We start from the raw sequence: 12,764 nt of genomic DNA, 5'->3' as shown, positions 1-12,764 counted from the left end.
GCAGTCGGAAGGACAGGGCAGTGACTACAGTGGCAGGGCAGTGACTACAGTGGCAGGGCAGTGACTACAGTGGCAGAGCAGTGACTACAGTGGCAGAGCAGTGACTACAGTGGCAGGGCAGTGACTACAGACACCGATCGCGCTGCTGGTGTCTCCCAGTCCGAGCCGCGGTTTAAAGGTGGCTGCATCCTTCAAAGGAAACCGTTTTAAGTAATGATGAAATGATCCTTAGCATTTGCACAAGCACAGGTATTTTGCCTCTTATAGCCTGAACCGCCAAGCTTGCGGGTGAGAGCGCAGGTCAGGTCAGGCTCCCTGGAGCTGAGGAATAAGGGTTCTGCTCATGGGTCCACAGACACGTCACTATTCCGCCGTGGTTGGGCCTCGAACCAGCAACGCAGCAGTTGTGATCAACATGCTGATCACCATTCCAGCGCACCACCAAGAAGCGATTTTAGCAGAAAATAAGCTCACCCCCAGGGTGGGGCAATGCCGTCATGGTACCAATAGCTCCCCGCTCTGAGAGACAGCAAGCCTTTCATTCCCCCTAACACCACCACTAACCCCGCCCCCAATGCCACCCTAACCCCGCCCCCAATGCCACCCTAACCCCTCCCCCTTCCAACCAAGACTTCTGCTCCATGACAGCTCAGTCCCGTCGAGAGTAAACCACGCCCTGCAGAGGCACAAGGTCCGGTTAACAGCCCAACGCAGATGGAGAGCTTTCTTAGGGGGCTTCTCAGTTCAGTTATGTCTCTCTCTGAAGTCTCCCTCTCCCCATCCAGCTCAGTCAGCTTTTAACACAACGCCGCGTCCTTTTAAGGGAGATCACCTTTTATCAGGAACAATGCTGCTAACTGCATTGTTTTGTACAGGTGCTGTATCAGACAAATTGATTCAGCAGGCAAGATGTCCCAGTATCACCTTTTTCAAATACAACAAAGAAAACAAATACGAACAAAGAAACAGGGAACCTGTCCTTCTGCTAGTATAACTCTTTTTTTTATCTGACTGTCCTTCTGCTGCTCTAACTCTTTTTTAAAGTGACTGGGCCAGCTTTTCAAAGGTACTTTGACTTAAAAAAAAATGTGGGTTGAAGTTTAAGTCTAGACATGTCCCAGAAAAAACTGGACTCTGTACTTCAGGGTGATGAAGTCCATTAGAACTGCAAACGAAGCCCAAATTGTGTCTTTGCACTACCTCAGCTTTCTATTTCAACGTACATATCTTCTGCACAAAAGGAACGGTGAATTATGCAGGCATTGTGGATTATTTCCATCCGGAATGATATCTGATGATATCCAAAATTAGATTTTTTTGGGCTTTGAATTTGTAGACGACATTGCTCGCGTACATATTTCCAAGATGAACAAATTCATTTGAAATATGAATACAAATATAATCAGTTATGCACACAGACATAAGGACACCTGAGTTCCTGTATGAGTCGCAAAGACAGTGGGCTTAACACTGAATGAATGAGCGGCCAATGAGAGCCGCTCATCCAGAGGCAGCGCCCAGCCTCGCCTTGAACTGACAGTGTGAGAGGCCAATGAGAGCCGCTCATCCAGAGGCAGCGCCCAGCCTCGCCTTGAACTGACAGTGTGAGAGGCCAATGAGAGCCGCTCATCAAGAGGCAGTGCCCAGCCTCGCCTTGAACTGACAGTGTGAGAGGCCAATGAGAGCCGCTCATCCAGAGGCAGCGCCCAGCCTCGCCTTGAACTGACAGTGTGAGAGGCCAATGAGAGCCGCTCATCCAGAAGCAGCGCCCAGCCTCGCCTTGAACTGACAGTGTGAGAGGCCAATGAGAGCCGCTCATCAAGAGGCAGTGCCCAGCCTCGCCTTGAACTGACAGTGTGAGAGGCCAATGAGAGCCGCTCATCCAGAGGCAGCGCCCAGCCTCACCTTGAACTGACAGTGTGAGTAGCCAATGAGAGCCGCTCGTCAAGAGGCAGCGCCCAACCTCACCTTGAACTGACAGTATGAGAGGCCAATGAGAGCCGCTCATCCAGAGGCAGCGCCCAGCCTCACCTTTAGCTGCAGAAATGTCACTGTGCCCATGTTACTTGCAATCAAATTGCGAAAACGGGTAAACTAGGAGGGGGTGTTTCTTAAGAGGGGAAGCTAACAGTGAACAGTCCCAGAAGGGGCATGAAAAGGGTATAGATTTGTAGGGGGTGGTCAACTGATAATGTACTTCTGATGGCTCTTGATACTAAAATAAGAAACTCTCCCAGGCCAAACCCCCTCCAAAACAATTGCAGTTTCTCTCTGGCCATCTGAATTGATTCATTGCAACCATCTGCGTCGATGTGAATAACAGCTTTCCAGGCCAAATCATGCATATTTATTTATCTTCATATTACTAATTTAATATTGATGAAGACAATATTAATAGCATTGACATTTCACAAAATTTCCAGGACTTTGGCAATGAAAAAAGCTGAGCTTCTGCACCGCAAATCTTATTTCCAGACTGACCATGCTCAACAAACCTCTAAGTGATGGTTGTCAAAAAACACTGCTGTCACTGTCAACAGCTGGAGACAGTGCCCAGGGGACAGGATCTTAAGGCTGCAGTGTCCAGGAGAGGAGATTCTATTCAAGAGAGATGCTCTATTCAATCACAACTGTGGCTGTCACCTGATTAAGCCCCATCCTCAAAGAATATAGCGCCCAGTTCAGTTTCAGGGAATGTGAAACAGAAGAGGTGAGGAATGTGAGAGATCGCGAGAGAGGAAAAACAGGCAAGAAAGCAGTGAAGGGGGAAAAAGACACACAAGTAACAAAGGAATCTCACACGAGAGAGGACAAGAAGGGGAGGAGCTAAAACAGGAAAAGGGGGAGGACAAAAACAGCCACCATCTCCAACACACTGAGGAGGAGGAGGAGGAGGAGGAGGAGCAGAGAGCAGGAGACACTTTTGCCTTCAGGGGTAGGAAACAGGATGTGGGTGATGGAGCCCGACCCCCACGGGCTTCAGAGCACCTCTCGACAGCCCCAATTAATCAAACGGGGAAAAAAACTGGAAGCTGTAATTAACTCAGCAAAGCGGGCGACTTGAAGAGCCACTCGGAACACCTCCAGACTGTCAGCTGCGCGTGGAGATCTAATGAAGGTGAATGAATGCCTTAACCATGCCTGAAGGATTTTTGTTTTCCGTGTTTATTTGGTAAGGTTCAGCATAGCCGGTACGAGGGCCACGGCTGGACCGCAGGGCGGCAAACCCTAAGTCACGCCCATGCGGGACGCCATGCGAAGACAACTCATTCAGTTATCCAGACGGCGGGACCAAGAGAAAGTGACCTTAATCAGACAGACTGCATTCACGGCATGCAGAAGGATGGGGGAACGTCGCAGCTGATGAGGAAGTGCATTCAGTGAGACAAGGATGCTTGAAGCGCCTATCTTAGCGTCCATGGCTGAGAAACGTCTGGAAGGCAGTGAGATAATGACGATGACCCCCAGCTGACCTCTGGCAGGGTCATAATACTTTGTTTCCAATGAGCTAATAATGGTCAGAGGGTCTGCGCTCCTGCACACTGGAAATATTCCACAGAGCACAACTTCAGAGTCGATTTTCCAGAGGGAGTCTCAAAATGAAAAAATAATTTGTGGGAAAAACAGTAATACATGTATAAATCATACATCACAAATTTGATTACATAAGAATAGGTCATGTCAAAATCTATGTCACACTGAAACTCCAGACCCTTACATGGCAGTAATTGTCTGAGCATATAGTAGTGATTGTGTTCTCCAGCAGGGGGAGACAGAGAGTATGACAGATTGTAAATGCTCACACATGCCATACAGGACCCACCATCCCGGACAGGTATCTTGCTAGCTTGTCCCGTCACCCGGGCTTGTTGTCACGAGCCCCCTGTGCACAGTGCAATAAAAACCGGATCACCAGAACGGTGCCCCTAAGCCGCCTACTCCGCCTCCTCCGGATTTCTCACTAGCCCCCCCAGCGATTTCCGAAGCGCATGTTTCACCGAGGACAGGAGTCAGAGGAAATTATGGAACCATCAAGGTAAAGACCAGAGCTGGGTAGGGCTCACCGAGGGACCTTAGAAGACAATCAGTCACCAAGGTGAGAGAAGGCAGCTGTAAACTGTAGCTGAGCATCAGGGAGGGTCAGTATGTCCATGACTGTGTTAATGACACACCAGCTGTGTGTTTCATACTCCACGTTTAAAATGAATGTTAAACCACCTGTGATCAGTAATCACCAGCTGAGAAACCTCACAGGGATACACCATACTCACTGGGAGACACCAACCTCACAGAGATACACCATCCTCACAGGGATATACCAACCTCACAGGGATACACCATCCTCCCAGTAATATACCATCCTAAAAGGGATACACCATCTTCACAGCGATATACTAATCTCACAGTAATATACCATGCTAACAGGGATACACCATCCTCACAGGGAGATACCAACCTCACAGGGATATACCATCCTCACAGGGACATACCATCCTCACAGAAATATACCAACCTCACAGGGTTATACCATCCTCACAGAGATACACCATCCTCACAGAGATACACCATCCTCACAGAAATATACCAACCTCACAGGGATATACCAACCTCACAGGGTTATACCATCCTCACAGGGATATACCATCGTCTTGTGTGCTCAGCAATGCACTTGCAAATGTGCTGCAAACGATCCATTTGCCTCTTCCTGAAGGTTCCTAAACACCCCTTGCTTTTCACACCCTCCCATGTGAGGTCACCTTCACAAACAGATATGACCAGGGGCTAAGCAAAGGAGCATACTCGCTGGAAAACTGGCACACACAGAGATACGTGCACACACACTGGCACACACCCCCCATGCTGTGAAGTCTGAAGTCAGTCACAAACATGAGTGAGCATTTCTACAGAAACCAGGACATGTCCAAGGCCACACTACTACAGTATATTAAATACTGACACAAAAACACCCTCTACACACAAGGCATTTTTAATTTATTTATTTAGTAGTTGCTTTTGTGTGTGTGTGTGTGTAGCTGCTTCCCCCCCCCCCCCCCCAATTACCTTTTTATGATGTGCTAAGAGCAGACAAATGTCCTCAGCCCAAATGCTAGGCGCAAGTCCTAGAACGAACTCCCAGCCAAAACTTAATGTACTTCCCATGGCTCACACCCCGAGTCCAAAAACTACCCACTGAATTTCTATTATAATTGGTTGGGGGTCTTCATTCAGATTAAAGTTTCACACAAAGATGCCATTTCAGCTGCCTGTAACCAAATCTCCAGCAAGATGCCCCACACATTAGCAGTTCGAAAGCAAAGCCTGCCAAACTTTTAGTACCGACAAAATTTCAAGTTCAGAAAGTCCACTGCATATTTGCATCACAGATACAATGAACTCTTAGTCAGACACAATGCTTGTCTTTCAAAAAGGGGATGGATGACAAAATGTTGATCTTTTGGAGGGGGCTGGATTTGAAGACATTTGATTGGATAACTAGGTAGACTGACCCAGAAGGAAAGTGCACTTAAAAAAAAGTCCTCATTGCAAGGTCATCCACACCAGCTGGAGGCACTGTGGACTTACACATGCCAATGTGAATGTGAACACTTTCAGCGAGGAACTTGCAAGCTTCATCAGTATGAAAAGCAGCACAAGGGTGATCAAGAGGTCAGGTACAGATTGTAGCATCCAAGAGTATGAGGACGAGATACCTGAGAGCACTGGAAGTACTGGAACGTTAAAAAACATAACTAACCAGGACCGTTCATAACAAACCTGATCAAAGGATGAGTTAAATCACTGAAATTACAGTTTTTGGCAGGAAGACGCTTGCATTATTTTTTCTTTCATGCAATATGAAACCCGAGTTTCCATGCTGGTCTGTGCAAGGCGCATTTAGTGCGTCCGCTCCTTCAGGGTGTATGTCTGCTGCTCCCATTGATGTTATTCTTGACAAACTCACCTGAACAACAAAAACAGCTCCTGCTGGTGACATTAGATCATTGCCCCGGCCCCTTTCCCACCTTTCAATCTGCCTCGGCAACCCAGCAGGGTGCTGGCCAATCTCCTGAAACTACCTGCTAGGCACCAAGCAAACCAAACCGGAGAAAAGGGCACAGGATGCCAGGCACGACCGCACAGGTAAACCCCCACCCCCGCCCCCCATACGATTTAGCTGTTCTGACACAACAGCAATTGTGTTGTTGTGTTGGAGTTCATGAGCAGGTCGCAGCTAGACTCCAGCGGATACTCCGGCGGTGTCCAAAGTAACTGGTAAGCTGCCAGCCACCTCACCTTACAGCGCCCCCTACTGGAATGGATGACCTTGCGAAAGAAGCTGGTTTTCTCTGCCTACAGATACACTTCCCACACAGTAAATTAAATAAATAAAACTGATCTTCTGAAGTAAATTAAATCTGAAGTGATACAGCTTTAGGCTAAGAAAAAAAAATGTAATTCTATGTATCCTAAATATTTCCATTCCTAGCAAATTCCAAAACTGAATCCTTTTGGCCAAAATTCACAATCAGCTGAAATGAAAGAAGTAAAGAGGAAGGGTCCTGATGCCCCAGTGACACCCCCACAATGGCTCGGCAGCCTCTGGCAGAGCAGGGTACAGCTGGCAGCGGATGGCAATCATAACAAAGCACATGAATGACCCTGATTTAAGATGGTCGGCAAACAAGGGGCGCTGGTGAGCCACATCTTCCCACACACCCAGAAACACAGATGCGACAGGGTGGGTGGGGGGGGGGGGAATGGGGCAGAGCCCGATCTCAGCTCATGAGTTAGAGATCTCTGTCACCCCTCCCCAGGGAGAAGTAACGCCCCCTCCAACCACGGAACTGCTATGCTCAAAGCTCCCACCCCCCCCACCCCCACAACAGCTCCCCTCCCCACACACCCTTCCCTGACAATCCACTGATATAACATTGATCTTTCACCAAAAAAAACTCCCTTTTCTTCATCTCCCCCTTTTCATCTGCAGAAACAGGATGAGGCCTTCCTTCCTTTCAACTCCACCAAAAGTAAAAGAGATGGGAGGAGTACTGGGACAAATGGGGGGGGGGGGTTTGCCTAACAGGTAGGACACAAGGAAATCAACCGAGGGCACTCCACTGTTTTCCGGAATATCCGCTCATGCCCCACCCCCCTTGAGAAGGCAAATAGCCTCGAGTGTTTACAAAGAAAACATCTCCTGTGATACACAACACCACTTTGCCCTTTTCACCTGCTGCCCCCCCACCCCACTCGGTGTGATCTCGTACCCCAGAGACCAAACCTTAACAGCCCCAGCTTACAGCCACAAAGATCTGACACAACAAAACAAAACAGCACTGAGCAAAAAAACAGACGCAGCTCAACCCCCACCCTTTCGGCCCAGACTGTCCCCCCGCTCATCAAAGCCAGAAGCATTTCCTCTCCTGCTGCTGATCCCACTTCACCCCTTGACCTCTAACCCTGAGCCCCTTCATGGGGTCCCGTCACGCAGTAGAGACCGACCCGAAACATGTGGAAGGGAAGTGACAAAATAAAACGTCCTCACCCCTTCATAGGCGACACCTGGCATTGCTGGGTGCCTCTCTGCCAGGTGACAGATATGCTAGACAATACAGAGCAGTTGGGAGCAGCTACCCTGGTAGGGATGACGAGATTATGGCTGAGGCAAAGGCTCAGAGAAAATTCAAATGAGAGTCGCTGTGCATCTGCACGGAATCCCAGGCAACAGAGTCCCTGCCAATGATCCTTCGACCCCACCGTGACCACTACACATCTGCTGCGCCGAGCAGACCTGCGTTTGGCTGTCCGCAGATTCCATCACTAGTGCTGCACCTCTTGGCCCCTTCCACCACGTTCCATGTCTGGTGCTATCAAATAGGTTGGGGGCGGCTGGCCAAGACAGCTAATGACAGCGATGAGGGGGAACAGGTTAAACTCCTGAAAAAGAGCGTGAGCGTGATGGCAGCGACGAAACGGGCCGTTGAAAGTCCATCAATGAAAAGTGAACAGCCATGAGGTTCCAGCCTCCCCCGCAGAAAGCAGCATGTTCAAACACATCAGCAGCAAGCTGCATTCACTTCAACTTGGACCAGGAGGGCTAGGCCCACACACTCACACATAGACACAGCGGGACTCCACAAATCGATTATGAATAATTCCCATAATATTTTTGAAAAGTGCTCACTAATGTTTATTATTAACGATAAAATACCCATATTGTGTCACTCAGCATACCAATGTTACATGAAGTGGCAACCCAGTTGGGATAATCAGGCAATTTTCTTCAGCTGTGCCGTTCCAATTAATCTTTAATTATCTTCATAAGATTTAATAATTCTTCAAATTGTATGATTCAGCTTCATCTCTGCTCTGTTTTACTACTCGACAAAGTAGGCTTAACTGACGTAGTCTCTGCATCTCTGTTCAGGTACACGAGATTTCAGCACACACCTGGCTGCAGCCTGCAAAATTTGTTATACAGACACAAAAGGACTCTGAATTTCAGTTCTTCACCCTACAGGAAGCAAATGAAGTATCTCTACTGTTAAAATATATTAAACCAATATATGTTAATAAAAGCAGCAATTTACTAGAAGAGTTCAAAATATGTCTTTGCTAATGCATTTCATAAACCATAAAGAATTTCTATGCAATTTCATTAGAGGACACTGTAATTCCATTCTTATTCAGTGCACTCCTTAGCTATGCTGACTTGTGAATGAGTTAAACATGTTTTTCCTGTGCGTCAACACTCTTATCTAAGAGATCTATATTAGCCGAGATGTGCATGCGCTGCCAAGTAAAATATATGCATTACAGGCGGGTTTTGAGGCCGTAAGCGTGAGCGCGTTTGTACGGCTGGGAAGGCGCGCCAGGCGCCGCACTTTCCAGCAGATGAGCACCGGGGGAGTTTTTCCGCTCCTCGGGCGCCCGGCGGTCTCGAGGCAGCGCTCGCGTGTGCCCGTACTAATTCTGCCTCGCGCTATAAGCCCGCGCTCCCGCGTCGGGCAGCTGCGCGCATACCATTATTTCTTATGAATAACTGTGCGATTTTTCCATCAAAGGTTAAAAACGTCCTTTCTCCAGGGAGAATTATGCCAGGAATTGCAGGTATGCCATAGATTAAAAAAAAGCAACAGGACATGGCTCTGGTTCTAGGAGAATTCATTACTTGACTCACTGAATAAGTTACAATCTGTTTGAGTGTTTCAGCTGCTTTTTATAATGTTCGGTTTTATTAAGTAAAGCATTTCAGATCACAATTTTATGGTACACGTTCACCCAGAGCAGACGGCAGTTTTTCACTCGTACTCCGAGTACCTTCAGCAAACATAATAACACTGGTAATATAAACTATGCAGTACACCTCCGCCTTATCTCCCACACAGTCCATTACACGTTTGTTAATATTTTCTAAAGGATTAAATACAAAAAAGACATTTTGTATCGATGCAGATGTATCTTTCAAGTCACTAGCGTGCCATTATAAACTTTAAGCGCATCTAATACAATGAAAGGCCGCGATTTGAAGTTTACAGCTGAGCAGAAGACCCGAAATTGCGAAACGGCGATAACGGGATTCAGGGAGCACATCCAACACGAACAGATGTGGCATTTTTAGCGCCTTTCTTGGAGAGAGAGGGAGAGAGAAAACGGTTTCATTAAAACACTGTTTCTGAAGATGCCTTCTTGTGGGGTGCGGTCTGGGCAGATTATCTCCTTTCCAAAGGAAAGCCGCTGGCGGAAAGATTCGGATGTAATGTGGCGCTATGAAATCACAGAGACTGGGCAGTCTGCTTTATTTTCCATTTCGGGATTCAAAACATGTCCTACAGCGTGGCTTGAACAAACTAATATCAACCGGTCAGAAAGCTGCAGTCATAAAGCGCAAATGGCTTCGGTGAAAAATAACAAAATCAGTCGAATAAAAAGTCAGGAATAACAAACGCAGACTGCACGCGATAAAAAGTCAGCAGGCCATTACATCGTTGCGCAATTAGCGACAAGTTAACAGGCTTACAGATTACTAAATGCGACCTATTTCGTTAACTTAAAATCGATAACTTCCAGAGGAGGCCGAAAACCGATTCGTGAAGTCGAGCCAGTCAGCATTACAGTAGCTCCAGCACATGCGTTTAGCGGCGGAGGCTGCGGCGTTCCGGCTCCGCTACGCGCCACACAGCGGCGATCCCACACCTTCAGCCCGTAATGCTGCTCATAAATAACAAGACACGGTTCGCAAATTATACGGCTCGTATTTAAAGTCGGGGATCGCGTTTGAAAATAGTCACTCTGCCAAAGAAACTGGAGCACAAAAATGAATGAGTCGCGAAGTTCGCTTAAAATAGAGACACGCTGTACTGATGAATTAAACAAAAAAGCATGCGGAGTGTTGGATTACATTGTGTGAATATAATCTTAGAAGAGTCACAATGGCTCATTTTACATAATGAACTCAAATAATATATTGCCTCTAGTAGTATATTGAAATAGTTCAGACCCTCAGTATACTACTAAAGTCACGTTATAATTAGACCTAACGCGTGTTTTTTCAGTTATCGAAAATGACCATTAATATTCTTGATGGTGCTGCATCATTCTGTTTTATACACACACGTGTATAAACCAGATGTATAATTATCGATGATTCACCAATGAAAAGGTGGAAGACAGTGGGTCGCTTAAGTCTCCAAAGCAATTTTCGAATAGCCTATACTGACGGATGCTAGTTTGCGTGCCCAGATCATGTATTACAATAGAGTATCACCACGTATAACTATATAGAGCAACCAAAGCACACGTCGCCGTAATATCTCAACAAATGACAAGTCATGTTGTTTAAACAGGAGCCCACAGAAACGCGCAAAAGTGAACATTAATATAAATTTGTCTAAATTAAACATTTAGTTATTATTATTGTTATTATTATTATTACCAGCCTATTATTATAGTTTCATTGTAAAATTATTCAAAAATACCCGTAATAAATTAGAAGCTACAATTTTCTTATCCATCGGAGCAGAAAAACTTCTCCAAATGTTCCCTGAAGAAATTTAGCCCAAGTGATCACGGGCAGTGTCCAGGTTCCGTCTGCCTCACAGGGTCAGTATGTTCACGCTGGAAGTGAAATCAAACTGCTCAGAGCCATCCTGTCCCCCAAGCACGCAGCCGAGCTACGCAGACGCTCCGGTCACAGTTGCCATCACGGCATTCACCTGCTTTAAATGCCAACACAGAACAGCGAGGGCGAATGGGGATTTAATAGGCTAACAAGTGCATCAGAAACTTACGGCTTAAATAACGCATATCGTGAGACACAGTGAGAAATACCGTAACCTGAAATATAGCCTACGTACAATTACAAATCTGCTGCTACAAGGAAAGTAACATAAATAATAAACCCAACGACCATTGTCAAAATAGCCAGTCTGACTTCCTCATCAAAAAAAAAAAAACGCGGAAATATTTTTTCAGGCAAAAGGCATAATATCACCTGGCGTAAATGCGTAACTTTACGAAATTATATCACTGAGTAACAGTTCAGACATTTCCAGAGAAATGCATACGCTGTGCTTGCGGAGTGTATGAATCTCGATCGCATGTAGTTCAGGTGAGCACCGACGCTGCCCTAAACAAGAAAACATCTTATGTTCGTGATTTTAACAATGTCTACTAGGCTATAAAGACTGCCGACGGTGAAAATGGCAACGGCGAGTAGGTTCGGTTTCATATCAGTCCATCTAACATTTATTCCTGTCGTTCTTTTTTTCTCGCTCAAACCCAGTTGCACAACCTCTCCATGCATATTTAGCAACGGCGCAGCAAAATGCTGTTTAATGTAACAACAAATAACTACACATGATCAGGGTGCCGTCTAATTTCCAAAAACGCAGCGTAACGAACAGAAACTACCAGTTTAACTATCCTGATTCGAAAACGAGAAAGCTCAATAACAGATTTATAAGATCCCGAAAAGAAAATAAATGATAAAAGTTCTCAGTAGTAAAGGCAAAAGACACTCCCCGGGACACGCCATTGATCACCGATTAAAAACAGCTCCCATATGTCCCTAAACTTAAACAGATAACTTTGCGAGTTAGATGCGCATTGTTACTCCGCCAGAAAACACACTGGCTTTACCTGTTGGCCCTTCCATGCCATCGGCGTAGATCTGCGCGGCCAGGATCACGAGAAAAACACAGGTGTTCATTGTTTTAGTCCAGTTGGGATTATGATCAGAAATCATAACAGTCACTCCGGCGAAACTAGTGCGCAAGTGGCGAACTCCAGCCCATCGATCCCCGAAATCCTGCTGGAACGCTGCTGAACGACTCCGAGAGCGAGACTGGAGCGCTGCGATCCCTGCACACTGACGTCAGGATAAACACTTCGACAGGGGCATTTTTTTCCAGCCTTATATTTCCCCCCCGTCCTGCGTGCAGAACAGACTAAAAGCAGGTGTGGGGCGCCCCCTCGTGGTAATTTCGAACAAAACCTCAAACCGACGTTCTAGCGTCAGTTGTTTTCGTCTCAAGCGGCGGTTTTATTAATATTTCACATATAAAGGTTCTCTGCTCTAGATACATAAATTGGTCAAGTGCTGACAAATAAACAACTTATTAATTATTGCTGTGTTTTATTGCAAATGTGATTAGTGGTTTTTGTGTAAGGAAGTTTGAGAAGAGCAGTAGGAGCTGAAATGATGTCTGGGACTTCAAGACAAAACAGACGACAGAATAAATTTGGTCAATTTGAACACATGG

The 12,764-nt window shown here is 46.3% G+C and overlaps 1 protein-coding gene across 4 annotated transcripts in view; it reads right to left on the bottom strand.

Moving 5' to 3' along the window:
- The window catches only part of ptprub (protein tyrosine phosphatase receptor type Ub), a 157,047-nt gene extending 144,648 nt beyond the window's left edge, over positions 1–12,399 (bottom strand). For 3 of the 4 annotated variants that reach the window (XM_023807582.2, XM_023807583.2, XM_023807584.2), the window contains exon 1: positions 12,142–12,399. In XM_023807582.2, coding sequence (XP_023663350.1) covers positions 12,142–12,247 — 106 coding nt within the window. In that variant the 5' untranslated portion in view covers positions 12,248–12,399. The remainder of the gene's footprint in view (positions 1–12,141) is intronic. The other variant, XM_023807585.2, reaches the window with a different exon arrangement.
- Between the last annotated feature and the right edge of the window lie 365 nt (positions 12,400–12,764).

The sequence above is a fragment of the Paramormyrops kingsleyae genome, chromosome 9, assembly GCF_048594095.1.
Source record: "Paramormyrops kingsleyae isolate MSU_618 chromosome 9, PKINGS_0.4, whole genome shotgun sequence".
NCBI lineage: Eukaryota > Metazoa > Chordata > Actinopteri > Osteoglossiformes > Mormyridae > Paramormyrops > Paramormyrops kingsleyae.
Note: the sequence above shows the minus strand (reverse complement) of the source record. Positions and strands in the feature narration are given on the sequence as shown.